Source organism: Xenia sp. Carnegie-2017, unplaced genomic scaffold (genome assembly GCF_021976095.1).
Source record: "Xenia sp. Carnegie-2017 unplaced genomic scaffold, XeniaSp_v1 HiC_scaffold_4, whole genome shotgun sequence".
Lineage (NCBI taxonomy): Eukaryota > Metazoa > Cnidaria > Anthozoa > Malacalcyonacea > Xeniidae > Xenia > Xenia sp. Carnegie-2017.
Genome location: NW_025813504.1, coordinates 6024645 through 6052468, shown reverse-complemented (window position 1 = coordinate 6052468; position 27824 = coordinate 6024645). Strand labels below are relative to the sequence as shown.

Sequence of the window (27824 nt, the reverse complement as noted above, 5' to 3'; positions counted from 1 at the left end):
TTTTATCGCACTTCATCCATTTTGTGTACACTGAGATGCTACAGCAACTACATGGATTTTGGCATATGCAAATATTGTTAACTCATCACAAAAAGATCATCAACAGTAGCAGGGTAAATAGGAAATTAAACCGGGCACAGACGTAATGTTTCAAAGTATAATTGATGATAATACTATAGGATTACACAACTGGACGACAGCAAAACTAATTATCATTATATGAATGACTTATATATGCTTTGTTCGTTTTTTCGTATTAATTTATTTAAATTTAGTAAACTGTAAAAATGTTTCTTTTGCCTGATTGTGAAAATGAGTAAATATGTAAAATGTTTGAATTTGCACTAGCAAAAGAATGCAATAAATCTATGGCTTTTTTGCAAAAACTACTCCAAGACGAAAGGGCAATTGACTCTGTTTATACTTTATTTGAACATAGCCATGCTTTCGGAGAAGTTGCTCATATTCTTTTCCAGATCTCTCGCGTCCTCTTGCGCAAATTGTTAACATAAACATGCTAAATGATAGACCATGCCATGGTCCGCGTTTGTCATCATCAAGAATTATTTCACCAATTAAAATACCTCCACCTTAAAATCAAACATCACTGCATTAATTTTATTAACATCAACAAAGAATCTACTTATTTTATCTCTTATGAATTTTTCGTCTGGTCAAGGATAAATACTGCAGATTTTTCGAATACCGTTGATAATGGTAGTCATTTTTTATCCCAAGCCTCCTCGCGTTTGGCAATTTATGGATCTGATCGTTAAATCTATGCTGCAAATCTAAACTGTTATAGAAGAATATAACTGGTCAAACGTCAGGTCCTCTTAAAGCAACTTTCATCCATTGCAGCTAAAAGAGAACATTGTCGCTTCTAAAGTCATTTGTCAATGGCATAGTAGATTACTTGCAAGGTAGTATAATGTTGCAGTAGAACAAAAATAAACATTAAAATTAGCTTTTATGTCTAACAATATATAAAAGCCATATTTAAGGAGTCCCCTCGCTGTATTTGCAGCCATTGGCTTGTCTTCGTTATAAATCAACACGAGATTTGTTTTTGTTGACTTCTTCCTCATGCAAAACATGGACAAGAAATTGCAGTGGATTTGTACGTAAAACAATGTCTTGCAGTTTACACATATGCTTTCTGCCAAATAATCATTTCAGGAAAACGGTTGGCATAAATTTAAGTCGAGGATTAAAATTGACAATGCTTGATTATGCAAGGCAAAATACGATTGATAATTGAGGGGAAAGGGCTCATACTCATAAATTTATATTTAATGTTTCAATAACACAGTTGATTTTAATTGAAACAATCAAAATAAAATATCAGAAAATCAGGTCCATAATTCCCCCAATTATTAATCTTCTGCTGTCCTGTTAATACGGATTTGAATCGATTTTGAATCAATTTAAAAAGTTTGTGTGAAAAGCCAAAGGTTAAACAATGAAGCAGTTCTTAATGTCTTTAAAATGTTTTTAGCTATATTTCATCAAATGATCATCCCAAATATAAACTGCCTTTTAACGGAGTATTTTAGCATTAATGAGATCAATTTCCAGGAATTATTTTGCTGTCTAAGACTTACCTGACGGAAGACTTTGAAAGGTTTTGCTTAAAAGTAGATCAACTTTTTCTTCTTCCCAATCATGGAGAATAGTTGTCATACTGTAAAGGTCTGCTGGAGGGAAATCATCTTTAAAGAAGTCTCCAGCTACGAAAGAAACATTATCCCGGTTTGGACATTCTTCAAACGAAGGTCTGAAATGATCAGCAACATCAATAACAGGCTTTAAGTCAAACACAGTCGACTTCATTCCTGGATATGCTTTCACGGCGGCATATGATAACGCACCACCAGCACCTTAAAATAAATCAGTAAATGATTATCGAACGCATGGAAATTGAGCTGATTTAAGATTATCACCTCCAAGATCGCAAAGATGTGAGAATCTCGAGAGATCAAACGCTTCAAGCACCGAGCTCTTGCATATTTCAATGCGACTTTTCATAGCTTCTTCAAACTCAATTAAACTTTCCCTGTTTTTGTATAAATTGTTAAAGGCTTCTTCCGATGTCATACCAAATGTACGCTGCCATTGACTTGTACCTTCTTTCAAAGCATGCTCAAAATTCACCGACAATTTGCTCATTACACGAGCCTCAAAGATGACGTATTTGTAGAGTGACTCAGGACTTTGAGGTAAAAGATGTCGCTTCGTTTTATCTGAATTTCGGTAAATAGATTCCTCCATATTTTCCTTAGGTATTTCTTTAACCAAGAGATTAGAGCTTGTACAATTATCAAGCAAAATAGTTGTAGCGACTTCCTCTAGACAAAGGTCGTTCGCTGTCTGCTGAGCTGTTCTTCCCCCCTCATTCTTCTCTAAGTATTCAAATACTCCATTATTTAAAGCAGCAAACAATGCAAATGATTTGCTATAGCTCCAGAAAATGTCTAATATGTGATGGCCTGACGATTTAGCGCCTTCTGAAGCCATTTTATTTACGTTTAGGCATATGATCACACTGTTGTTAAAATCGTTTAAAGTCCAGTGTATGGCCTTGAAATATAAGAACTCTATCATCTAAGTCATTAATACCAAAGCCATCATCAGAGATTACATATAATAAATTAATCTAACACGGTTTTAATATGTACATGAAAAACATGCGACTTGGACGTGAATTGAACTCGCACCTTCGGGATACTAGTCCGCCGCTCTACCTGTTGAGTTACCAAGCCCACAGGGATTGGAGACGAGTCAAATCTCTTATAACTACGTATGGACGAAAGATTCTCGCCACTATAGCTGTTTACTGGATGGCACCGTGTTTCGAATTTATTCCACAGCCATCATCAGAGAATACATATAATATATTAATCTAACAGGTTTTAATATGCACATGAAAAACATGTGACTTGGACGTGATTTGAACTCGTGCAAGTTCGAGTGCGTCATTAATACAACAGCAATCGTTGCTAAGTGCTTCTGGAGGTCGACCAATGCAGCATTGCCATTAGCTATGTATTAAATACTATGGGCTGAATTGTGAATGTTAAGCGATGGTCGCTCAATGTTAAGCGGTGCCATACGATAGAAATTGCTGGATTTGTAAATACAGTACCATACTATTTATTTATGCCAGATTTATCAAGTGGCTTTTAATCTTATGAACAGGAATAATCTGTTCATCATACCAAACGATTGTATCATAATATTTAAATCAACTACGATAAATTTGTATTAATTATACTACAACAGTAAAGTCTGGTTTTCACTATGTAAAATTGCTGTGCTAACTCTTATGCTTGTGTCAGTTGCTTGATTGCCTTCTTGTATATATTATTTGTCTTTACTTGTCCTTATGCTTATAGTACAAGTGAAAACCAGGCTGAAAAGGATATATTAATGCCACAAACATACATGCCAACGCTCACGCACTATTCCTGGACAGGGCATTTCAGAAATTTTTAGATAATTTCCAAGGGAGTAAGCCGAGGGCAACTAATGCATGAGCACCGTATCAGCAACTAACACATGAGCAAGTTTAAACCTTGGCATCTATGGACCTGTGCCATTCTTAAGTAAAATTCAGCATACAGACGTAATCTTAAAGAAAACATTTAATAATTCTACTCCTTAACTTCATTCATCACTCTGTAAATTCCACGAATATAACTAGAGAAATTCAACATGTCCATCCACAAATGCAAACCTAAAAAATTTAGAAAACATTCATTGAAAGTTTTTGAATTTACAATTAAGGCTTGGTTAGGATTATATTTTGGATTAATAATTTAGTTTGGTTTAGGGTAAGTTCAAGATTAGGATTTAGATTACGGTTAGAGGGTGAGGACTGGGGTAGGTTAGGTTTATGGTATATGGTTAGGGTATCGATAAGAAATATGACTTTAATTAATGTTTCTTTTGGGTTTAGGATAAGGGTTAGGAATGAAGACTTGTCTCCTTATATTTATTGTTAGTAAAATGTTGGTCAAATTCAATAATTACTAATTTTTTCTTACATTTATCTAAATTAAAATCAATGCATTTCCTCATAACATGGTGCCATGCTTAAAACTTACTGCGTGGCAACATATTCGCATATTAATGTATTAAAGCATGTACATAATCAATATGTCATTTTACTTAAAGCTCGCTCCATAGATAATTTACGTGGAATCAAGCGCGGATCGAGACCATGGCGAAAGTGACTCGAACCACGGTCAGAATTTTCAAACATTTGAGATTACATTTTAGGAATAAGATTAGAAATTTTGTGTATTTCTTTGAAAATTGACCAAAAATATGTCTTTAATCAAATAATTAGATTTATATTTTTCATAATTTACTGTCTTTTTGATATGGTTTTTGAAAAAAGCATAAAACTTCAAAATAAACATCTTGCTTATAAGTAAAATCATCCAGTTTAACGCTGAGCTGTTAAACTGCCGAAAGCATGCCGAATTTTATCTAATTTCCCCCAAAACGTTCGTAAATTCGAAGCTGCGATCACAGCTTCAATTTGACACGGTCAGCTTGCAAAAAATTGCACAATTGTTGCTAAATATAGTAATCTTCAGCAATGGTGCAGGATTGCAAACCAATCACAAAGCGATGTGTAATCATGTGAGCTACCGTGAGCCGCGGGGATGGATTGCACAATACAAGTGATCAACTATAAACTTCAATACATATCGAATTCACTGGATTATAAAATCACAACCCAAAAGCTATTGCTTCTTTTGTTCATTGTTTGATAGAAGAATGTAAAAAGATTGGCGTTATTGGAAAGTCATGGGAAACTTTCTAATTTCACCTAGAAATTTTAAGCGAAAATATTTCAGTGTCTGTTATATCAGCAATGTAATTGGGAGGAAATAATCAGCGAATTATGATCCTGTTGTGATCCAATTATTGATCCTATTATTATTTTTTATTAGTCAAATAGTAGTTATTTGGTTAAGCATAAAGATTATAAATACATGCAAATAAAGAAAAGAGCATTTTGGAAAGGAAATATCTTTAGGTAGTTAGTTTGTTAATTCTCACTCAATAAAAATACATTCATAATCATAGTGTAATTTGAGTGTGTTTTTTTTTAAGACAGGCACAAAATTGCTATGCGGCACAAGAAACTGTCATTTTAGTCAAACATTTACTTACAACTAATGAATACATAGTCACAAAAAAGTCATTCAGGATTATAAACTAAATGCCTTTTTTACTTTAACCATTGGGAATGGCCAATTCAGGGCAGGGCTCTGTTGCACTTGCTTGGAAAGAGAGTCTGTCTGCTTACTTCAGATACCTCACCAGTCTTGAACTGTTTAAGATAACAAAATGTAATTAGAGTGTTCAGTTTTACAAAAAGTGGAGAAAGTGGCTAAGAATTACAAGTTGTCAGCTATGTCCAAATATATGCATACTTGCTCCGTCTACAATAATTAATTGTGCTGTTCAGACATATTACCTACTTAATCTTGTTATATGATACGGTAGGAAAATCTGGATTACTTTTCTAGATACACTTTGCATTATATGCAAGAAAATCTCTTAATGGCAGTCCGTATGTTTAGTTGTGCTGTGACGCGTTCTTCTAAGTTGTGTATCGAAAATTCCCATTCATTGAAAATCATTTTATTACATTGTGCAAACATGTTAAAGTACCTGGAGACGGTTATTTCAAAACACACTTTCCAAACTTATTGAGGTTTACACAGGTAACAATGTTTCCGAGATTCCAACAAAAACTTTTTGGGAAGAAATCCTTACTGTACCACCCACCCCCCGAACATCCTTAATGTTAAAATGCACCATGGTCAGGATTTCAACTTGATCCACGCCTGGGAAGGTCCCGCGTGTTAATTTAGATTTTGACTGCTTTTCGAACTTTACTCAAATTTTTATGACTTCAATGAAAGTACGACAGAACTGCACACAGCTTCACCTAGTCCAATTGTTTCATTGTAGTGTGGCCACAATTTCTAACATTGCTATAACATTTACTCATATTTTGCATGAAATTTTGTTTGACGACCTAATGACGTCGATTCCATCCAGGGGAAAAATACAAGATCTCTGCACCCTCCTCTTTCAGGCAATTTGAATCCTGTCGGATTGTTATAGACTGCAAAGATATAGAGGTTGCTGCACCGGGATTCATGAGTCAGTAAAATGCGACCTATTTATCATACAGAGGAATGAATTCCTTTAAGGTAATAGTTGGTGTTGCACAAAATGGAGTCATTATTATGTCAGTCGGCTGTATCCAGGTTGTATTTCAGACAGGCCATTTTACCACAGACTGGACTTCTTAATCACTTGACAGCTGAAAATGAACAGTTATTACGTTAATGAGTGGAAATACATATTTTCTAAAGTCAACTGGACATTTTATTTTTCATTGCTCCACTTGTGGCTTTCTTGTCAGAGAGCATAAAAAAATTATAAAGCCACAATGGCAACAGTAAAGACAGTTTGTTTAAATGGGCATAATAACACATGGAAATCACAGCCTCTAATGAGCAATGTTTCATTTTGAAGTCTATTGATATCTGCAGCCATTTTATTCTCAGGAAACACGTATACTCATTTACACTGTCAAGTGAAAAACAATTTTATCATACCAAAGGGGAGGAACCTATTTCAATTTGTCAATAAGTCATGGAAAGAGCACCAAAGAAGTATTTTGAATAAACTCTAAATAAAGGCAGCAGTTGACATTTGTGGGAATGGCAGATGTGACTGTCCGGGACATTCTGCGAAATATGGTACTTACAGTAAAATGCATGGAGGAGTAATCTAAACATTTTATTGATTTCAGTCTTGTTCATGTAACAGAAGCAAGTTTCTCTAACGCTATAAAATATGAGGGATACAGACGTTCCTTGGAGAAACTATTGGGGTAAATATACCAATTCGTTGCCTAACAACTGACAGAAACACAAAATCACTGCCAAAATGAAATCTGAATATCTTGCAATTATTCATCAATATGAGATCATTATTGTAATCAATATGTTAAATCAACCTGTTTCTATATGCCTGTTAATTATTGCACAATATGGTTTATAGGACCCAGTTCGTCGTGACTGTGGAAAGGAGTTTTATCTCACTTTGTTTGCACATAGAAAAAACACGCATACAAACAGAAACCATCCACCAAGGTAAATAGCCACTGTTCTATTATGAATTAGTATTGTGTTGCTCTTTCCTTATCAGAGTCCTACACGCTTTTGGCAGTACGTATGTGAATTAATAATTTAATAATGTTTATTTTTATAATTAAAAACCTCATATTTAATCGACATTGGGTTAAAGTCAACAGCAGGATAATATGGATTAATTTATCCATATTCATCCGCCAAAGGATCTGGCTGCCCAAATCCTCAAGGAATTAGATCAAGAAGCAAGTAATTCAAGTAAGGCTAAGAAGTTGAGGCGGAGAAAATATACATCATCTGGTCCAAATTATTGTTAGCATGTCGATGGTTTGTATGCTTTATAATTCATAAATCATAATTAAAATTAGACAACAACCAAAATATTGTGAACCACTGTGTTAACATGTTGATAATACATTAAATATAGTTTGAATTCTAGGGTACGACAAATTAAACCCTTTTTGTTTTCCTATACATGCTGCAGTATATGGATATAGCAGGCGAGTTATGTGGCTAGAAGTTGTGAGATCTAACAATGCACCTGAAATTCCAGCAAGATTTTTTCTCAACACGGTTCAAGAAATTGGGTGGTGCTCTTTTTTATTGAGAACTGACTGCGGAACGGAAAATAGTATGATGGCAATGACCAATATGCATGTGAACAACCAATTGTTAAGGAACTTCCACTGGATAACAGCGCATTGAAAACTGGTGGTCTCATTTTCGTAAAATGCGGGCACATCGGTGGATTAACTTTTTTAAGGATATCTCAAGCTCTGGCATATTTAACACAAATGACATACTCCTTAAAAAATGCCTCTGATTTTGCTTTTATTAGTTATTATATCAAGATTTACAAAAAACACGTGATTTGTGGAATTAACACCACATTAGAGCATCCAGGCATGATTGCATTGCTGGTTCTGCAGATGTTCTCTTCTCCTTACCTAAAAGATCCGGTGATGTAGATCATTTGCAAACTGTCTCAGATGCCAAATTTAGAGAGACGTGTAGGAAGCATGATGCGTTTGTGGAGTTATTGAATGCTAAGGGATTTTTACTACGTAATGGGCAATGAACAACTGAAATATCCAATAAAGTAAATGGTTTCAACCCGGGAGTATCGTTACATGTTTGTAAATGATGATCGTCCAAGATAACAAAGTCCTGAGAAGGACTGTTTTTGTTGTTGTTGACTGACGTTTCGACAACCTTATCGGTAGTCATCTTCAGAGTCAAATGAGGAGTAAACGTCAGGTTTGCTATATTTGTTATCTGGTCTTACGTCATTGTATTGTGTGTATGTGTACATTGTGGATTAGTGTGAAGTGAAATATTTTATTAGTTGTGATGTGTAGTTGTGATGTTTTAGTTGTAATGTGTGTCAATTGTGAATTGTCATTGTGCATTAGTGTGAAGTGTAATAGTTGATCGTTTGTTTGTATTGTGAATAAGTCGTTTGTAAGGTGCCGGTAATTGCTGTGATCTGTTCAGGGGGGTTTGTTCCAAGTTAGTATACCAACTTTCTAATGTAGGCCGTTGTCTATAGTCAGTACTGTAAGTAATGCATTTTGCCGAGTCCCAGTCAATGTTGTGCTTTGTGATTCGGTGATGTTCGGCAATGTGATTAGTTTTGTCTTGTTTCTTAGTAGCTCGTTTGTGCTCAGTAAGTCTTATGTTTAAGTTCCTGCCAGTTTCCCCGATATAGGAGGCGTGGCAGTCGGAGCAGTTTATTTTGTAAACTGCACCTTGTCTTTCGTTGGGTTGTTCTTTGTCCTTTATGTTCGTTAGTACTTGTCGTAACGTTGTGATTGGCTTATGGGCGACACTTATGTTGTATGGTCGTAAGATACGCGAGATAGTCTCAGACGTAATGCAATCTATAGAGGAACGGGCGGTCATGACTTACAATTATGCACTACCTTTTTAGTTTCGCTACGTAGATGACACAATCATGGCACTACATGCAGACGAGATTGATGACTTCCATACTCACATCAACAAACAGAACAGCCACATACAATTTACCAAAGATGTCGAAGAAAACGGAACTCTTCCTTTTCTCGACTGTTTGGTAAAACATGACAATCAAAAACTACGAAACACAGTTTATCGCAAGCCAACACATACTGACCGATACTAGACCAATCATCTTACAGCCCTACATCACACAAAGCCACCACAATCAGAACGTTAACAAGACGTGCACAAATCATATGTGATTCACCGGACGCTCTACAAAACGAAAACAACTATCTCAAACGTGTTTTTGACAAAAACAACTATAACTCTGACTTTATCAAACGCAACACTTACAAACCCAATGAACCCAACGAAACGAACAACTCAGTGACAACAGCAACGATACCTTACATCAAAGGTACGTCTGAGACTATCTCGCGTATCTTACGACCATACAACATACGTGTCGCCCATAAACCAATCACAACGTTACGACAAGTACTAACAAACATAAAGGAAAAAGAACAACCCAAAGAACGACAAGGTGCAGTTTACAAAATAAACTGCTCCGACTGCCACGCCTCCTATATCGGCGGAACTGGCAGGAACTTAAACATAAGACTTACTGAGCACAAACGAGCTACTAAGAAACAAGACAAAACTAATCACATTGCCGAACATCACCGAATCACAAAGCACAACATTGACTGGGACTCGGCAAAATGCATTACTTACAGTACTGACTATAGAAAACGGCTTACATTAGAAAGTTGGTATACCAACTTGGAACAAACCCCCCTGAACAGATCACAGCAATTACCGGCACCTTACAAACGACTTATTCACAATACAAACAAACGATCAACTAAAAACATTACACTTCACATTAATGCACAATGACAATACACAATTGACACACACAATACAACTAAAAACATCACACCTAAATCACACATCACAACTAAAAATAAAATATTTCACTTCACACTAATCCACAATGACAATACACATTTCCTGTACACACAATACAATGACGTAAGAACCAGATGACAAATACGGCTAACCTGACGTTTACTTCTCACTTGACTCTAAAGATGACTACCGCTAAGGTTGTGAAAACGTCAGTCAACAACAACAAAAACAGTCCTTCTCAGGACTTTATTAACCTGGACGATCATCATTTAGAAACATGAAATATCGAAGTTGTCCCAAAAATGCTTTCAATTTATTTCAATATTTGACAAAAATTGCAACATAACTATGGCTATGATTGTAATCATTTCCACGTAACTATTTTGATACACGTATCAGGACAAAAGCCGATACGAAAAGCTACTTGGCGAGACGATACGCGTACAAAAATAGTCAGTTGTTTACCATTCTACCTTTATAGAGTTGAATAAACGAACAAAATTCCTCTTGCTGATAAAAATAAGACATGATCAACGTTGTAAGAAGCGATTTGGCGAAGATAACAGACAACTCCCTTTCTTCACTAATACCATTGGTTGGCTGGGTGCAAACATTGATTGCGTTTGAACAGTTTGATTGAAAACAATGATCCAGCGTATTTGGACTTGGACCACAAACATTGTTTATAATTTTTCGAGTGTAGAAACATATATGGCGTTTGTTACAAATCTCAAATCTTCTTCCGAAAAAAGTTAATTCCTTGTCACCATTTTACAAAATATTGCTTGAAAAATTCTTGACGATGCAAATTTTCGGTAAATCGTATTTTTTTTCGTTGCAAGTATCTAAAAAAAGTTGAATTCAAATTCAAATTGATTTTCAATTTGAAATAATAAGTTACGTGCATGCGGATACGCGTTTCAAAATAGTGAAGTGGAAATCCACAATGATTGCATCTAAATTGTTGATGACCAGTGAAAATCATCATCATCGAAACAAAACATAGTTAAGAACCAACAAGAGAAGCATTAATTAATCATAAAATATTCTTACTAATCTACAAATTTCCAAATCCAGCTCCTTCAACCACAGCAGAAGTCATCAGAATGTTGAAATCAGCCAGCCCGTGACAATGGACAGGAAGGTAATGCTCAAGTCACACGTTGAAGAAGTGGACAATTACTTGGACAACCATGCTTAAATTTTGCTGATATTACCACAGGAAAACCAAGAGGTGGAAATGTACTGGTCCCAGTAATGAGCTGCAACAACTCGGGAAGAGATCCAACAGGGGTTTTTAAATAAAACACCACACCTAGGTTGAGCACCCTTAAATTTGCTTTATTGAAAATGAAATATGTGGTTTTCAACAATGAACTGCTTACCTGGATCTTCACAATCCTCAATATAATCAATAAAGTATTTGAAAACATTACTTTCAAGTTCTTTGTTATTACTTCCAGTCTCACTGATCTCTCCAACAATATTTTCAAGAAATTCAGCAGTGATAGAAAATGTCTCAGCACATGTGAGCACTGGCTTCAAAGTTTCAGCATTATCTTCAATTATGGCAATCACATTAAATTGTCGCAACCCGTCAATAAGCTGATCTAACATGAGCATTTTACAACAAAATTCAAACATGACAATTGACCTATAAAAAATAATGAATGAGATTTCTTAAAATACACAAAGCATAAAATTCAATTTAATCTCGCTAGGTTTGGTTTGAAGTGTATCAACTAGCCTGTCAGTGGCGTAGAAGCTTCCAGCACCAGAATCAATCAACGCCCTACACTTAACATTGTTCACTTAAGCTACAACAGCAGGAAATATGCCGTCGACATGCACGCCATCTGTCATTAATGCTTTACTATCCCGTGCGTGTTTATCGTCCTGTTTTTCAATATTGCGTGACTGTAATCCCACAAAAGAAAGTAAAAAAAACAGGAAAGGTTAAAGGGTCATCCAAGGGATCAACTTTTCTTTAAGAAGTGTAAAGGACGCGGGTCAAACGGGCAAAATGGTTTACTGTTTTGCTCCTACATGTGGCCATTCGTCGGAAGGCAACACTTGCAAGTTCTTCGCTTTTCCAAGCGCTACAAAGCACAACGACGAGTACAAGAGATGGATTCGACTCATAAGATATGAACTGATATTCAAAAAGAATTCCTTAATCGGTGAGAATTTGATGAATTACGTGATTTTAAGTGAGATTTACGGACTCTATTCAGGTGAAGAGTTGACATCAGGACATGAGGGAGAATCATCGAATATTGAATTACAGAAGCTTCAGCTAGTTGTCTTTTTAAATGTTGCTTTGTATTTTCCGTAGCCAAAACCTTAAATCTGAGTACTTCATCGTGTTTTGAAAGGTAGAATCCATCAATTTTGAGGATCAAATTTTTATGACTTCAATGAAAGTACGACAGAACTGCACACAGCTTCACCTAGTCCAATTGTTTCATTGTAGTGTGGCCACAATTTCTAACATTGTTATAACATTTACTCATATTTTGCATGAAATTTTGTTTGACGACCTAATGACGTCGATTCCATCCAGGGGAAAAATACAAGATCTCTGCACCCTCCTCTTTCAGGCAATTTGAATCCTGTCGGATTGTTATAGACTGCAAAGATATAGAGTGTTGATTCATAAGTCAAATGCGAAGTCAGCAAAAGAATTCAGAATTTTTAAGGTAATAGTTGGTGTTGCATTGGTCATTGTCATGTCAGTCGGCTGTATCCAGGTTGTATTTGAGAGGGCCATTTTACCACAGACTGGACTTCTTAATCACTTGACAGCTGAAAATGAACAGTTATTACGTTAATGAGTGGAAATACATATTTTCTAAAGTCAACTGGACATTTTATTTTCATTGCTCCACTTGTGGCTTTTTGTCAGAGAGCAAAAAATTATAAAGCCACAATGGCAACAGTAAAGACAGTTTGTTTAAATGGGCATAATAACACATGGAAATCACAGCCTCTAATGAGCAATGTTTCATTTTGAAGTCTATTGATATCTGCAGCCATTTTATTCTCAGGAAACACGTATACTCATTTACACTGTCTTGCTAATATTCTCGACCTTATGTTTCTAAGTGAAAAACAATTTTATCATACCAAAGGGGAGGAACCTATTTCAAGTTGTCAATAAGTCATGGAAAGAGCACCAAAGAAGTATTTTGAATAAACTCTAAATAAAGGCAGCAGTTGACATTTGTGGGAATGGCAGATGTGACTGTCTGGGACATTCTGCGAAATATGGTACTTACAGTAAAATGCATGGAGGAGTCATCTAAACATTTTATTGATTTCAGTCTTGTTCAAGTAACAGAAGCAAGTTCCTCAAACGCTATAAAATATGAGGGATACAGACGTTCCTTGGAGAAACTATTGAGGTAAATATATCAATTCATTGCCTAACAACTGACAGAAACACAAAATCACTGCCAAAATGAAATCTGAATATCTTGCAATTATTCATCAATATGAGATCATTATTGTAATCAATATGTTTAATCAACCTGTTTCTATATGCCTGTTAATTATTGCACAATATGGTTTATAGGACCCAGTTCGTCGTGACTGTGGAAAGGAGTTTTATCTCACTTTGTTTGCACATAGAAAAAACACGCATACAAACAGAAACCATCCACCAAGGTAAATAGCCACTGTTCTATTATGAACTAGTATTGTGTTGCTCTTTCCTTATCAGAGTCCTACACGCCTTTGGCAGTACGTATGTGAATTAATAATTTAGTAATGTTTATTTTTATAATTAAAAACCTCATATTTAATCGACATTGGGTTAAAGTCAACAGCAGGATGAATTACCCAATCAAAACCCAATTGAACAGGATGACTTAAGATGATATAATCGATATAGTCAACGTTGTTCATAGTCACACTTCAGAGGTCCTAACTTCTGTCATTAGTGATTTCATTCTTCTGTCATAAAGACAGGTGTAAAATACCAAACAGACTAACTAGATATGATGTTCAGCATTGGAATCTTCATAGACCATGAGATTTATTTGCAAGATCGTCTTCCATGTTAGTTTGTCCGATGTATGTGTATATATGAAGACAATTAAATCAATTGACGAAGAATGAGAATAAAAATGCCCAACAATTTGAGAAAAGCATACTTTTAATGTGAATTGTGCTTTTTTTGCACATATTCCACATTTTATTCAATTCATTTTTCTCCTTTTCCTTAAATTTCCGGCAATTCTGTTCGGCATTCTATAATTACTGAACGATGGAATAGCAGAATGGTGGAAAATCCAAAAAAGGGATAGTTGCAGAAAATGAAAAAATGCATCATATAAGCAGACTATAAATACGATTGGTTAGAATCACAAAGAAAATGGTTCTTTGAATGCATCAAGGACAGCCAGTTCTAATTTTTTTTAAGGTAGGATTTTGACACTTAGTAGATATTGGATTTTGCTTATGATCAAAGAATCTCGGATGAACGGGTTTTGAGTGTAATAATTTTACGCGTTCATAACCTTTATGGCTTTGTAAAATTTTACCAACGTTTTTAATCATTGCTGAAAATGACCATTAATCTATTGCAACCAAAATAACGTGATGGAATTTAAACAACACATTGACATATTGTGAAACCCAATTTCGTTTCTAACAAAAACATGTGCCTTTTCAGCAAATCTTTGCTCAAACTGTGTGCAAACATAAATTCATGAAACGTTAAATCAGATGAATTCTTGTAACCAGCCAGGTTCAAACAATCTGAAATTATGGCACTTGCCAACTATACTTCCAAACTTTCATCTCTTGATGGAAATTAAATTGAAATTTTATTGCTAGAAAGAATACCAGGAGTTGTGCTTTCTTCTTTCACTTTTTTTCCTTTAACTAGTATAACAATGGCGTAACATCACCAGTCTATACTTCGATCTTTTTATCTCACTTCATCCATTTAATGTACACTGAGAAGGAGATGCTACAGTAACTACATGGATTTTGGCATATGCAAATATTGTTAACTCATCACAAAAATATCATAAACATTAGCACGGTAAATAGGAAAATAAACTGGGCACAGACGTAATGTTTCAAAATTATAATTTCTGATTATACTATAGAGTTACACAACTGGATGAGAGCAAAATTAATTATCATTGTATGAATGACTTATTTATGCTTTGTTCTTTTTTCTTATTAATTTTTTTAAACTTAGTAAACTGTAAAAACGTTTCTTTTGCCTGATTGTGAAAATGAGCAAATACGTCAAACGTTTAAATTCGCACTAGCAAAAGAATGCAATAAATCTATGGCTTTTTTGCAAAAACTGCTCCAAGAAGAAACGGCAATGTACTCTGTTTATATTGTATTTGAACATAGCCATGCTTTCGGAGAAGTTGCTCATATTCTTTTCCAGATCTCTCGCGTCCTCTTGCGCAAATTGTTAACATAAACATGCTAAATGATAGACCATGCCATGGTCCGCGTTTGTCATCATCAAGAATTATTTCTCCAATTAAAATACCTCCACCTTAAAATCAAACATCACTGCATTAATTTTATTAACATCAACAAAGAATCTACTTATTTTATCTCTTATGAAATTTTCGTCTGGTCAAGGATAAATACTGCGGATTTCTCGAATACCGTTGATAATGGTAATCATTTTTTATCCCAAGCCTCCTCGAGTTTGGCAATTTATGGATCTGACCGTTAAATCTACGCTGCATATCTAAACTGTTATAGAAGAATATAACTGGTTAAACGTCAAATCCTCTTAAAGCAACTTTCAGCCATTGCAGCTAAAAGAGAATATTGTCGCGTCTAAAGTCATTTGTCCATGGCATAGTAGATTACTTGCAAGGTAGTATAATGTTGCAGTACAACAAAAATAAACATTAAAATTTAGCTTTTATGTTTAACAATATGTAAAAACTATTTTTGAGGAGTTATGCTTGTTGTATTTGCGGCTATAAATCAATACGAGATTTGTTTTTGTTGACTTCTATCTCATACAACACATGGACAAGAAATTGCAGTGGATTTGTACGTAAAAAAAGGTCTTGCAGTTTACACATATGCTTTTCTACCACATAATCATTTCAGAAAAACGGCTGGCATAAATTTAAGTCTAGGATTAAAATTGAAAATGCTTGATTATGCAAGGCAACATACGATTGATAATTGAGGGGAAAGTGCCTCATATTCATAAATTTATATTCAATGTTACGTTAACACAGTTGATTTTAATTAAAACTATCAAAGTTAAACATCAGAAAATCAGCTCCTTAATTCCCCCAATTATTATTCTCCTGCTGTCCCCGTTAATACGGATTTGAATCGATTTTAAATCAATTTGAAAAGCTTGTGTGAAAAGCCAAAGGTTAAACAATGAAGCAGTTCTTAATGTATTCAAAATGTTTTTAGGTATATTTCACCAAATGATCATCCTAAATATAAACTGCTTTTCAACGGAGTATTTTAGCATTAATAAGCTAAATTTCCAAGAACTATTTTGCATGGCTGTCTAAGACCTACCCGACGGAAGACTTTGAAAGGTTTTGCTTAAAAGAAGATCAACTTTTTCTTCTTCCCAATCATGGAGAATAGTTGTCATACTGTAAAGGTCTGCTGGAGGGAAATCATCTTTAAAGAAATCTCCAGCTACGAAAGAAACATTATCTCGGTTTGGACATTCTTCAAACGAAGGTCTGAAATGATCAGCAACATCAATAACAGGTTTTAAGTCAAACACAGTCGACTTCATTCCTGGATATGCTTTCACGGCGGCATATGATAACGCACCACCAGCACCTTGAAATAAATCAGTAAATAAGTACCCAACGCATGGAAGATTGAGCTGATTTAAGATTATCACCTCCAAGATCGCAAAGATGTGAGAATCCCGAGAGATCAAACGCTTCAAGCAACGAGCTTTTGCATATTTCGATGCGATTTTTCATAGCTTCTTCAAACTCAATTAAACTTTCCCTGTTTTTGTATAAATTGTTAAAGGCTTCTTCCGATGTCATACCAAATGTACGCTGCCATTGACTTGTACCTTCTTTCAAAGCATGCTCAAAATTCACCGACAATTTGCTCAGTACACGAGCCTCAAAGATGGCGTATTTGTAGAGTGACTCAGGACTTTGAGGTAAAAGATGTCGCTTCGTTTCATCTGAATTTCGGTAAATAGCTTCCTCCATATTTTCTTTAGGTATTTCTTTCACCAAGAGATTAGAACTGGTACAATTATCAAGCAAAATAGTCGTAGCGACTTCGTCTAGACAAAGGTCGTTCGCTGTATGCTGAGCTGTTCTTCCCCCCTCATTCTTTTCTAAGTATTCAAATACTCCATTATTTAAAGCAGCGAACAATGCAAATGATTTGCTATAGCTCCAGAGAATGTCTAATATGTGATGGCCTGACGATTTAGCGCCTTCTGAAGCCATTTTATTTACGTTTAGGCATATGATCACACTGTTGTTAAAATCGTTTGAAGTCCAGTGTATGGCCTTGAAATATAAGAACTCTGTCATCTAAGTCATTAATACCAAAGCCATCATCAGAGATTACATATAATAAATTAATCCAACACGGTTTTAATATGCACATGAAAAGCATGTGACTTGGACGTGATTTGAACTCGCACCTTTGGCATAGAATAGAGAATATATAGAAGGGCAACTCGCGTCGGTAACATTTGATGTAAGCGTGGCGCGCAGTTTGTTTCGCGCATACCGGAAATGTGACGGCCGCCATTACTCTGGCCAGTAAAGTGTACAACATTTACTATGAAAATATATGGAGTGGAAGCCGTAAAGAAGGTTAAAATGTAGATTTTTTGAGCTGTTGGCTGTTTTTGGCATCTTTTTGAAAGAAATTGAAATAAAAAGGCAAGTATTTTGTATATATCATGTAACAAATGCATTTATTTAATATATTTATAGCGAAATTCAGTCGGAAAGCTTGAACAGGTTCTGAGGTTCACAAGTCCTGAGGACTTAAATGAACTTGGATGTATTACATGTTAAATATATTATTGTGATATAAAAAGCTTTTGTTTTCAATTTAGTTTTATAAAAGACAAAAAATTATATGCACAAAGCCCTCAAAGGTTTGTGACTTTGATGTACTTTCTGTCTTTCTTTTTAGTTGTTGCGAATATGCGGTTCGCAAATTTTATGGCGTAATAAATGCGCATTCTTACAAAAAGTTTCTGCAAGAACTCAAATGGGAATTCCGTACAGCAATCAAATTCCTTTGGTATGGACTTAACAGTGTCTAATATACTTCGACCAACACCTTCGCTCTTTGTGTAGACAGAAAACGTCTTAATAGATGTGTCTTCAAGTTTAATGATGTATTCCAGATAAGGAGAAGATGGTGATTGTAGTCCTCCTAAATCAGATTTCTATTCATTGAATGCTTTAAAGTGGCAGAATAACTTTCTGCTATCATCCAGTTCTGTAGATGAAAGAGCATTGGTGCATTTCAGACAAGAGTGGAGTTTGAAACTCTTCATTAGAAGAAAACCAGACACATAAGCAATGGCATTTTCCCTCATTATGTTAGTAACAACATTTGGCTCCTTGTAGTTAGTAGGACCAATTGCTAAAATTTGTGGTTGCAGAGGTGGAAAGACTTGAACCGTTTTCTTCTGGCTGACTTTATTCTTTTCAACATTTTTGGAATACTCAACCAGCATAGAATCAAGGTCGTTGTTACAATTTCCAGATGAACAGGTTAGAAGGGAACTGAAGAAAAGCTTTCTAAATGCTTGCATAAATTGGGTTGGAGTGGGGTTATCACTATTGCCTCCCTGGCGACGAATAGTACCAAAAATGGAAAATGTACAACTTTATAATCTCGAATCAAAAAGTTGCAGTAGAGACGCACACGTGAGAAAGATCCACAGCAAACCCAATATACAATGTTTTGGGCGATTTGAGAATTGAATAACATTGGAAACTTATTTTGATAAAGACATTTCTGAGTGAAAAATATGTACAAAATAACAGCAATATAATAAATATCATATTTTCTTAATGGTTACAAGGCTAAAAACATGTCTTTGTCATTAAAGATTTACATGGTGCACAAAAATCTTTAACACAAAACAATTTAAATTTAGAACTTGTGCATTTCATGCAATAGAATATACAGAATAAAATACAGCAATTCAGTACACATATTTGAATTTAAAAAATTTAATGACAACTTTATTCAGAGATGGATATAAGAGAGGGGTGTGCAGCTCTCCTAGCTTAAGCTAGATGGGGGTGCAGAAGAAATGCTAATTTCTCTATAAATATTGGTATACTAAACAATTAAGCTGAAGAAATTGTGATCAATGTTTAATAGAGCACCCTTACAAAAACCACCCAATCATAATAAAAACGTAATAGAATTTAACGAACAAAGTTTAACATGCTACTGCAACAAGTAGCCACTAAAATCTAATCGAACATACTAAAACTACATAACACAAGACACTTGCAACATAATCCTCACTTGAGAACTGAATGCCAAAATAACAACTAGAAAAAAATATTAGAAAATCAATCATAACTATTGGTAATAAATTTAATAGAGCACAAATCACAGCAAGGCAAAATTTATAAATAAGGCAAACAGAGTGTACACCTCACTAAAACTACATTTGGTATTAAAAATGCCCAACTATTAACATATTAACATTTCACTCCTGCTTAAAATGATAAACAAACCCTCCATGGTTTGAAACTGAATGTTGCAAATTATTATCAGTTATAATTCACACACAAGAATCATGAATCATTATTGGATTACTTGGTTAGCTGGTTGATTAACTTGATTTATAGTTTAGCAAGTTGGCAAGTTGCAACCTGAAATATTACAGCGTTGGTACAAGTAAAACTCTGACAAGTTTGTGTTTTAAATAATACATTTATAATAACACCTCAAAAGTTTGAAATTTATAATTCAGAATGGACGAAAACGCAAGAGATTTTACTTCTGGACTTCTATTCACCTAACATACTGACAACTCTACAGCAGTAAAATAAACACCCTACATTGAAACATGTAATTTTTACCAATAAAAAACCTTTACGGGCTTGCCAGCAATTAAAATAATGGTCTCTCACCTTATTTCTTTCACGTTTTGTCACAAAATTCAATGATCTTCCAAAATATTTTGCGTTTTAGGCGATTATTATCCCAAAATCGCACTTTTCCAATATTATTTTATAGTACGCCAGCGTCAAGTTACTGGCCAGAGTAATGGCGGACCTAACGCATGCGCACAGAAAATATGCCACGCGTTTCACCTGCGAGTTGCCCTTCTATATATTCTCTATTCTATGCCTTTGGGATACTAGTCCGCCGCTCTACCTGTTGAGCTACCAATCCCACAGGGATTGGACACGAGTCAAATCTCATAAAACTGCGTATGGACGAGAGATTCTCGCCACTATAGCAGTTTTCTGGATGGCACCGTGTTTCGAATTTATTCCACAGCCATCATCAGAGAATACATATAATATATTAATCTAACAGGCTTTAATATGCACATGAAAAACATGTGACTTGGACGTGATTTGAACTCGTGCGAGTTCGAGTGCATTATTAATACCACAGCAATCGTTGCTAAGTGCATCTGGAGGTCAACCAATGCAACATTGCTATTTGCTATGTATTAAATACTATGGGCTGAATTGTAGAATACCCGTCCACACGTAGTAATTGACTGCGCATCCGCATGCCATTTTAGTCAAAACGCAGTTACGCAGTGGATGTATATTAAATCATTACAGGATGATTTTAACTTTAAAGAAAACAAAAATCAATGTTAAGCGAGGCTATACGCTAAAAATTGCTGGATTTGTAAAGACAGTACCATACTATTTATTTATGCCAGATTTATCACGTGGCTTTTAATCTTATGAACAGGAATGATCTGTTTATCAGACCAAACGATTATATCATAATATTTAAATCAACTACGAAGGATTTGTATTATTTATACTACCACAGTAAAGTCCGGTTTTCACTATGTACTATTGCTGTGCTAACTCTTATGCTTGTGTCAGTTGCTTGATTGCCTTATTATTTATTTTATTTTGTCTTTACTTGTCCTTATGCTTATAGCGGAAGTGAAAACCAGGCTGAAAAGGATATATTACTGCCACCAACATACATACCAACTCTCACGCATTATGCCTGGAAAGGGCACTTCAGAAACCAAATTTTAGATAATTTCCAAGGGAGTAAGCCGAGGGCAACTAACGCATGAGCACCGTATCAGCAACTAACACATGAGCAAGTTTAAACCTTGGCATCTATGGACCTGTGCTATTTTTAAGTAAAATTCAGCATACAGACGTTATCTTAAAGAAAACATTTAATAATTCTACTCCTTAACTTCATTCATCAATCTGTAAATTCCACGAATATAACTAGAGAAATTCAACATGTGCATCCACAAATGCAAGCCTTAAAAATTTAGAAAACGTTCTTTTAAAGTTTTTGAATTTACAATTAAGGCTTGGTTAGGATTATAATTTGGATTAATAATTTAGTTTGGTTTAGGGTAAGTTCAAGATTAGGATTTAGATTACGGTTAGAGGGTTAGGACTGGGGTAGGTTAGGTTTATGGTTTATGGTTAGGGTATCGATAAGGAATATGACTTTAATTAATGTTTCGTTTCGGTTTAGGATAAAGGTTAGGAATGAAGACTTGTCTCCTTATATTTATTGTTAGTAAAATATTGGTCAAATTCAATAATTACTAATTTTTTCTTACATTTATCTAAATTAAAATCAATGTATTTCCTCATAACATGGTGCCATGCTTAAAACTCACTGCGTAGCAACATATTCGCATAATATTGTATTAAAGCACGTACATAATCAATATGTCATTTTACTTAAAGCTCGCTCCATAGATAATTTACGTAGAATCAGGCGCGGATCGAGACCATGGCGAAAGTGACTCGAACCACGATCAGAATTTTCAAACATTTATTGATCCTATTATTATTTTTTATTAGTGAAATATTAGTTATTTGGTAAAGCATAAAGATTTTAAATACATGCAAATAAAGAAAAGGACATTTTGGAAAGGAAATACTTTCATAGACATGGTGTAATTTGAGTGTGTTTTTTTTAAAGACAGGCACAAAATTGCTATGCGGTACAAGAAACTGACATTCTAGTCAAACATTTATTTACAACTAATGAAAACATATTCAAAAAAAGTCATTTAGGATTATATACTAAATGTCTTTACCTTAACCATTGGGAATGGTCTATTCAGTGCAGGGCTCTGTTACACTTGCTTGGAAAGAGAGTCTGTCTGCTTACTTCAGATACCTCACCAGTCTTGAACTGTCTAACATTACAAATGCAATTAGAGTGTTCAGTTAATTTAAAATTTCTTTTGCCTGAAACATAAATGATGTAGCTAACTCCTAACTTTATTGAAAATTCAGATAAAATTCGATAAAAATTATTGCAGTTTTACAAAAAGTGGAGAAAGTGGCTACGAATTACACGTTGTCAGCTATGTCCTTGATATGCATACCTGCTCCGTCTACAATAATTAATTGTGCTGTTCAAACATATTACCTACTTAATCTTGTTATATGATACGGTAGGAAAATCTGGATTACTTCTCTAGATACACTTTGTATTATATACAAGAGAATATCTTAAAGGCAGTCCGAATGTTTAGTTTTGCTGTGACGCGTTCTCTCAAGTTGTGTATCAAAAATTCCCATTCAATAAAAATCATTTTATTACATTGTGCCAACATTTCAAAGTGCCTGGAGACGGTTATTTCAAAATACACTTTCCAAATTTATTGAGGTTTATACAGGTAACAATGCTTCCGAGGTTCCAACTTAAAACTTTTTGTGAAGAAATCTTTACCGTACCACACCCCTGAGCATCCTAAATTTTAAAGTGCGCCGTGGTCAAGATTTCAGCTTGATCCGCGCTTGGGAAGGTCCCGCGTGTTAATTTAGATTTTGACTGCTTTTCAAACTTTGATATGGTTATCGCACGTATTCCTTAAGGCAACAAAACTTGGTCCCTTGCCGCTTCTGTTAAAGATTAATGATTTGTCTATTACTGATTCACGTTCATGTTTATGGAAACTTAAGTGAAGATATGATCATATCTTCATTTAATTTCAAACACCGCACTGCATAAAACATTCTTTATGGAAATTTGTTGACGAGAGAAGAATTTCTGAGATTTTTCTAAAAACTGCCACTAGCAATTTACAAGAGCAAATTGATCAAACATGTTTGATGACAAATGAGAACTTGTTCAATTGAATTTGTCCAAATGTAAGGAACTACTTAAGTAATTAGCAACGTATACAGGACGTCATTCTGTAATCAATAATTCAGCTGAAGATGTTAGTCACCCGAAATATTTAGTGAAGACTTGACGTCAGGCTTTAAATGGAATTATCATGGTAATCATTGTTGACTGCGCTACATGTAAAGCTTAAAGCAATTGTATCTTTAAAGGATACATTACATTTTACTTGAATGTAAATAAGATGGCTTATGTTTCACTTAGCCATGGCTTTTATTACGCGGCCATATTTTACAAGTATAAGCATTGTTAAACGCTTTTTAAAGCAATATAACTTTTATATAACAGATGATTGTGAAAATGAGTAAATACGTCAAATGTTTGAATTTGCACTAGCAAAAGAATGCAATAAATCTATGGCTTTTTTGCAAAAACTGCTCCAAGACGAAACGGCATTTGACTCTGTTTATACTGTATTTGAACATAGCCATGCTTTCGGAGAAGTTGCTCATATTCTTTTCCAGACCTCTCGCGTCCTCTTGAGCAAATTGTCAACATAGACATGCTAAATGATAGACCATGCCATGGTCTGCGTTTGTCATCATCAAGAATTATTTCTCCAATTAAAATACATCCACCTTAAAATCAAACATCACTGCATTAATTTTATTAACATCAACAAAGAATCTGCTTATTTTATCTCTTATGAATTTTTCGTCTGGTCAAGGATAAATACCGCGGATTTTTCGAATACCGTTGATAATGGTAGTCATTTTTTATCCCAAGCCTCCTCGAGTTTGGCAATTCATGGATCTGACCGTTAAATCTACGCTGCAAATCTAAACTGTTATAGAAGAATATAACTGGTCAAACGTCAGGTCCTGTTAAAGCAACTTTCATCCATTGCAGCTGAAAGAGAACAATGTCTCTTCTAAAGTCATTTGTCCATGGCATAGTGGATTACTTGCAAGGTAGTATAATGTTGCAGTAGAACAAAAATAAACATTAAAATTTAGCTTTTATGTGTAACAATATATAAAAGTCATTTTTAAGGAGTTCCGCTTGTTGTATTTGCAGCCATAGGCTTGTCTTCGTTATAAATCAACACGAGATTTGTTTTTGTTGACTTCTATCTCATGCAACACATGGACAAGAAATTGCAGTGGATTTGTACGGAAAAAATGTCTTGCAGTGTACACATATGCTTTTCTGCCACATAATAATTTCAGGAAAACGGCTGGCATAGATTTAAGTCAAGGATTAAAATTGACAATGCTTGATTATGCAAGGCAACATACGATTGTTAATTGAGGGGAGAGAGTCTCATATTAATAAATTTATATTTAATGCTTCGTTAACACAGTTGATTTTAAATAAAACTATCGAAATTAAACGTCAGAAAATCAGCTCCTTAATTCCCCCAATTATTAATCTCCTGCTGTCCCCGTTAATACGGATTTGAATCGATTTTGAATCAATTTGAAAAGCTTGTGTGAAAAGCCAAAGGTTAAATAATGAAGCAGTTCTTAATGTCTTCAAAATGTTTTTAGCTATATTTCATCAAATGATCATCCCAAATATAAACTGCCTTTTAACGGAGTATTTTAGCATTAATGAGATCAATTTCCAGGAATTATTTTGCATGGCTGTCTAAGACTTACCCGACGGAAGACTTTGAAAGGTTTTGCTTAAAAGTAGATCAACTTTTTCTTCTTCCCAATCATGGAGAATACATGTCATACTGTAAAGGTCTGCTGGAGGGAAATCATCTTTAAAGAAGTCTCCAGCTACGAAAGAAACATTATCTCGGTTTGGACATTCTTCAAACGAAGGTCTGAAATGATCAGCAACATCAATAACAGGTTTTAAGTCAAACACAGTCGACTTCATTCCTGGATATGCTTTCACGGCGGCATATGATAACGCACCACCAGCACCTTAAAATAAATCAGTAAATAAGTATCGAGCGCATGGAAGATTAAGCTGATTTAAGATTATCACCTCCAAGATCGCAAAGATGTGAGAATCCCGAGAGATCAAACGCTTCAAGCAACGAGCTTTTGCATATTTCGATGCGATTTTTCATAGCTTCTTCAAACTCAATTAAACTTTCCCTGTTTTTGTATAAATTGTTAAAGGCTTCTTCCGATGTCATACCAAATGTACGCTGCCATTGACTTGTACCTTCTTTCAAAGCATGCTCAAAATTCACCGACAATTTGCTCAGTACACGAGCCTCAAAGATGGCGTATTTGTAGAGTGACTCAGGACTTTGAGGTAAAAGATGTCGCTTCGTTTCATCTGAATTTCGGTAAATAGCTTCCTCCATATTTTCTTTAGGTATTTCTTTCACCAAGAGATTAGAACTGGTACAATTATCAAGCAAAATAGTCGTAGCGACTCCGTCAAGACAAAGGTCGTTCGCTGTCTGCTGAGCTGTTCTTCCCCCATCATTCTTCTCTAAGTATTCAAATACTCCATTATTTAAAGCAGCAAACAATGCAAATGATTTGCTATAGCTCCAGAGAATGTCTATTACGTGATGGCCTGACGATTTAGCGTCTTCTGAAGCCATATTATTTAGGTTTAGGCATATGATCACACTGGTGTTAAATGGCACAGAAAGCCTTGTTGTTTAAAGTCCAGTGTATGGCCTTGAAATATAAGAACTCTATCATCTAAGTCTTTAATATCATAGCAATCTTTGCTAAGTGCATCTGGAGGTCAACCAATGCAGCATTGCCATTAGCTATGTATTAAATACTACAGGCGGGAATTGTAGAATACCCGTCCACACGTAGTAATTGACTGCGCATCCGCATGCCATTTTAGTCAAAACGCAGTTACGCAGTGGATGTATATTACATCATTACAGGATGATTTCAACTTTTAACAAAACAAAATCAATGTTAAGCGATACTATACGCTGAAAATTCCTGAATTTTTAAAAACAATACCATACTATTTATTTATGCCAGATTTATCAAGTGACGTTTAATCTTATAAACAGGAATGATCTGTTTATCAGACTTAACAATTGTATCATAATATTTAAATCAACTACGAATGATTTGCTTTAATTATACTACAACAGTAAAGTCTAGTTTACACTATGTAAAACTGCTGTGCTAATGCTTATGCTTGTGTTGTTAGTTTTTGTTATGTAGCCATCTACCTTCTTTAGTATATATTGACTTACACCAACAAATAGAGATATCACAGATAACTTTTATGATCACATTTAATGTTCAACGTCAATGTCTATGGTCTACGATCTATCGTACAATTGTTAAACCACTTCTATTTATTCAAGATATTACGTATGGATATATTTGTCTCTTTACTAAATATGGTTAATTTAAAATCAACGGAAAGCTATTTGGAACTATAAAAAATATTGTTATTCTTGCACATAAGTATCCCTTAAAATAATCATTTAGTTAGTTACACTTGACTTAATTATTTACTAATTAGAATATGAGAGCATATCTTAACATGTGTCAGTTGCTTGATTGCCTTCTTATATATTTTATTTTGTCTTTACTTGTCCTTATGCTTATAGCGCAAGTGAAAACCAGGCTGAAAAGGATATATTACTGCCACAAACATACATACCAACTCTCACGCATTAGGCCTGGAAAGGGCATTTCAGAAATTTTTAGATAATTTCCAAGGGAGTAAGCCTAGGGCAACTAACACATGAGCACCGTATTAGCAACTAATACATGAGCAAGTTTAAACCTTGGCCTCTATGGACCCGCGCCATTCTTAAGTAAAATTCAGCATACAGACGTTATCTTAAAGAAAACATTTAATAATTCTACTCCTTAACTTCATTCATCACTCTGTAAATTCCACGAATATAACTAGAGAAATTCAACATGTCCATCCACAAATACAAACCTAAAATATTCAGAAAACATTCATTTAAAGTTTTGAATTTACTATTAAGGCATGGTTAGGTTTATAATTCGGGTTAATAATTTTGTTTGGTTTAGGGTAAGTTTAAGATTAGACTTGATTACTGTTAGAGGGTTGGGACTGGGGTAGGGTTGGGTTTCTGGTTTCTGGTTAGGGTATCGATAAGGAATATGACTTTAATTAATGTTTCGTTTGGGTTTAGGATAAGGGTTAGGAATGAAGACTTGTCTCCTTATATTTATTGTTAGTAAAATATTGGTCAAATTCAATAATTACTAATTTTTTCTTACATTTATCTAAATTAAAATCAATGCAATTCCTCATAACATGGTGCCATGCTTAAAACTCACTGCGTATGTATTAAAGCATGTACATAATCATTATGTCATTTTACTTAAAGCTCGCTCCATAGATAATTTACGTGTAATCAGGCGCGGATCGAGACAATGGCCAAATTGACTCGAACCACGGTCAGAATTTTCAAACATTTGAGATTACATTTTAAGAATAAGATTAGAAATTTTGTTGTATTTCTTT

At 34.7% G+C, this 27824-nt stretch overlaps 3 protein-coding genes across 4 annotated transcripts; all 3 read right to left on the bottom strand.

Moving 5' to 3' along the window:
• Window positions 1–143: 143 nt before the first annotated feature.
• On the bottom strand, window positions 144–2647 carry LOC124455638 (acetylserotonin O-methyltransferase-like). The gene is made up of 3 exons (XM_047006286.1): window positions 1944–2647; window positions 1605–1880; window positions 144–590 (listed from the first exon to the last, which is right to left on the bottom strand). Exons 1-3 carry the CDS (start codon window positions 2602–2604, stop codon window positions 367–369), a joined length of 1161 nt encoding a protein of 386 aa, XP_046862242.1. The 5' UTR covers window positions 2605–2647; the 3' UTR covers window positions 144–366.
• Window positions 144–26079, bottom strand: LOC124455640 (acetylserotonin O-methyltransferase-like). 2 transcript variants are annotated; one of them, XM_047006289.1, is made up of 4 exons: window positions 25368–26079; window positions 25028–25303; window positions 23746–24004; window positions 144–331 (listed from the first exon to the last, which is right to left on the bottom strand). In XM_047006289.1, exons 1-3 carry the CDS (start codon window positions 25939–25941, stop codon window positions 23781–23783), a joined length of 1074 nt encoding a protein of 357 aa, XP_046862245.1. In that variant the 5' UTR covers window positions 25942–26079; the 3' UTR covers window positions 144–331; window positions 23746–23780. The 2 variants fall into 2 exon arrangements, with proteins under 2 accessions (XP_046862245.1, XP_046862244.1); XM_047006288.1 differs by lacking the exon at window positions 144–331 and having other exon boundaries at window positions 23507–24004.
• LOC124455637 (acetylserotonin O-methyltransferase-like) lies at window positions 15142–17599 on the bottom strand. The gene is made up of 3 exons (XM_047006285.1): window positions 16936–17599; window positions 16596–16871; window positions 15142–15588 (listed from the first exon to the last, which is right to left on the bottom strand). The coding sequence occupies exons 1-3, from the start codon at window positions 17594–17596 to the stop codon at window positions 15365–15367; spliced, it is 1161 nt and encodes a 386-aa protein (XP_046862241.1). The 5' UTR covers window positions 17597–17599; the 3' UTR covers window positions 15142–15364.
• Window positions 26080–27824: the final 1745 nt, after the last annotated feature.

Coding starts and splice junctions, on each gene's coding strand:
- LOC124455638 (XM_047006286.1), bottom strand. CDS start 2,604: ATGATAGAGTTCTTATATTTCAAGGCCATACACTGGACTTTAAACGAT. Junction 1,881..1,943: donor ACATCTTTGCGATCTTGGAG/GTGATAATCTTA, acceptor ATTTATTTTAAG/GTGCTGGTGGTGCGTTATCA. Junction 591..1,604: donor CTTTCAAAGTCTTCCGTCAG/GTAAGTCTTAGA, acceptor TTTGATTTTAAG/GTGGAGGTATTTTAATTGGT.
- LOC124455637 (XM_047006285.1), bottom strand. CDS start 17,596: ATGACAGAGTTCTTATATTTCAAGGCCATACACTGGACTTCAAACGAT. Junction 16,872..16,935: donor ACATCTTTGCGATCTTGGAG/GTGATAATCTTA, acceptor ATTTATTTCAAG/GTGCTGGTGGTGCGTTATCA. Junction 15,589..16,595: donor CTTTCAAAGTCTTCCGTCGG/GTAGGTCTTAGA, acceptor TTTGATTTTAAG/GTGGAGGTATTTTAATTGGA.
- LOC124455640 (XM_047006289.1), bottom strand. CDS start 25,941: ATGGCTTCAGAAGACGCTAAATCGTCAGGCCATCACGTAATAGACATT. Junction 25,304..25,367: donor ACATCTTTGCGATCTTGGAG/GTGATAATCTTA, acceptor ATTTATTTTAAG/GTGCTGGTGGTGCGTTATCA. Junction 24,005..25,027: donor CTTTCAAAGTCTTCCGTCGG/GTAAGTCTTAGA, acceptor TTTGATTTTAAG/GTGGATGTATTTTAATTGGA.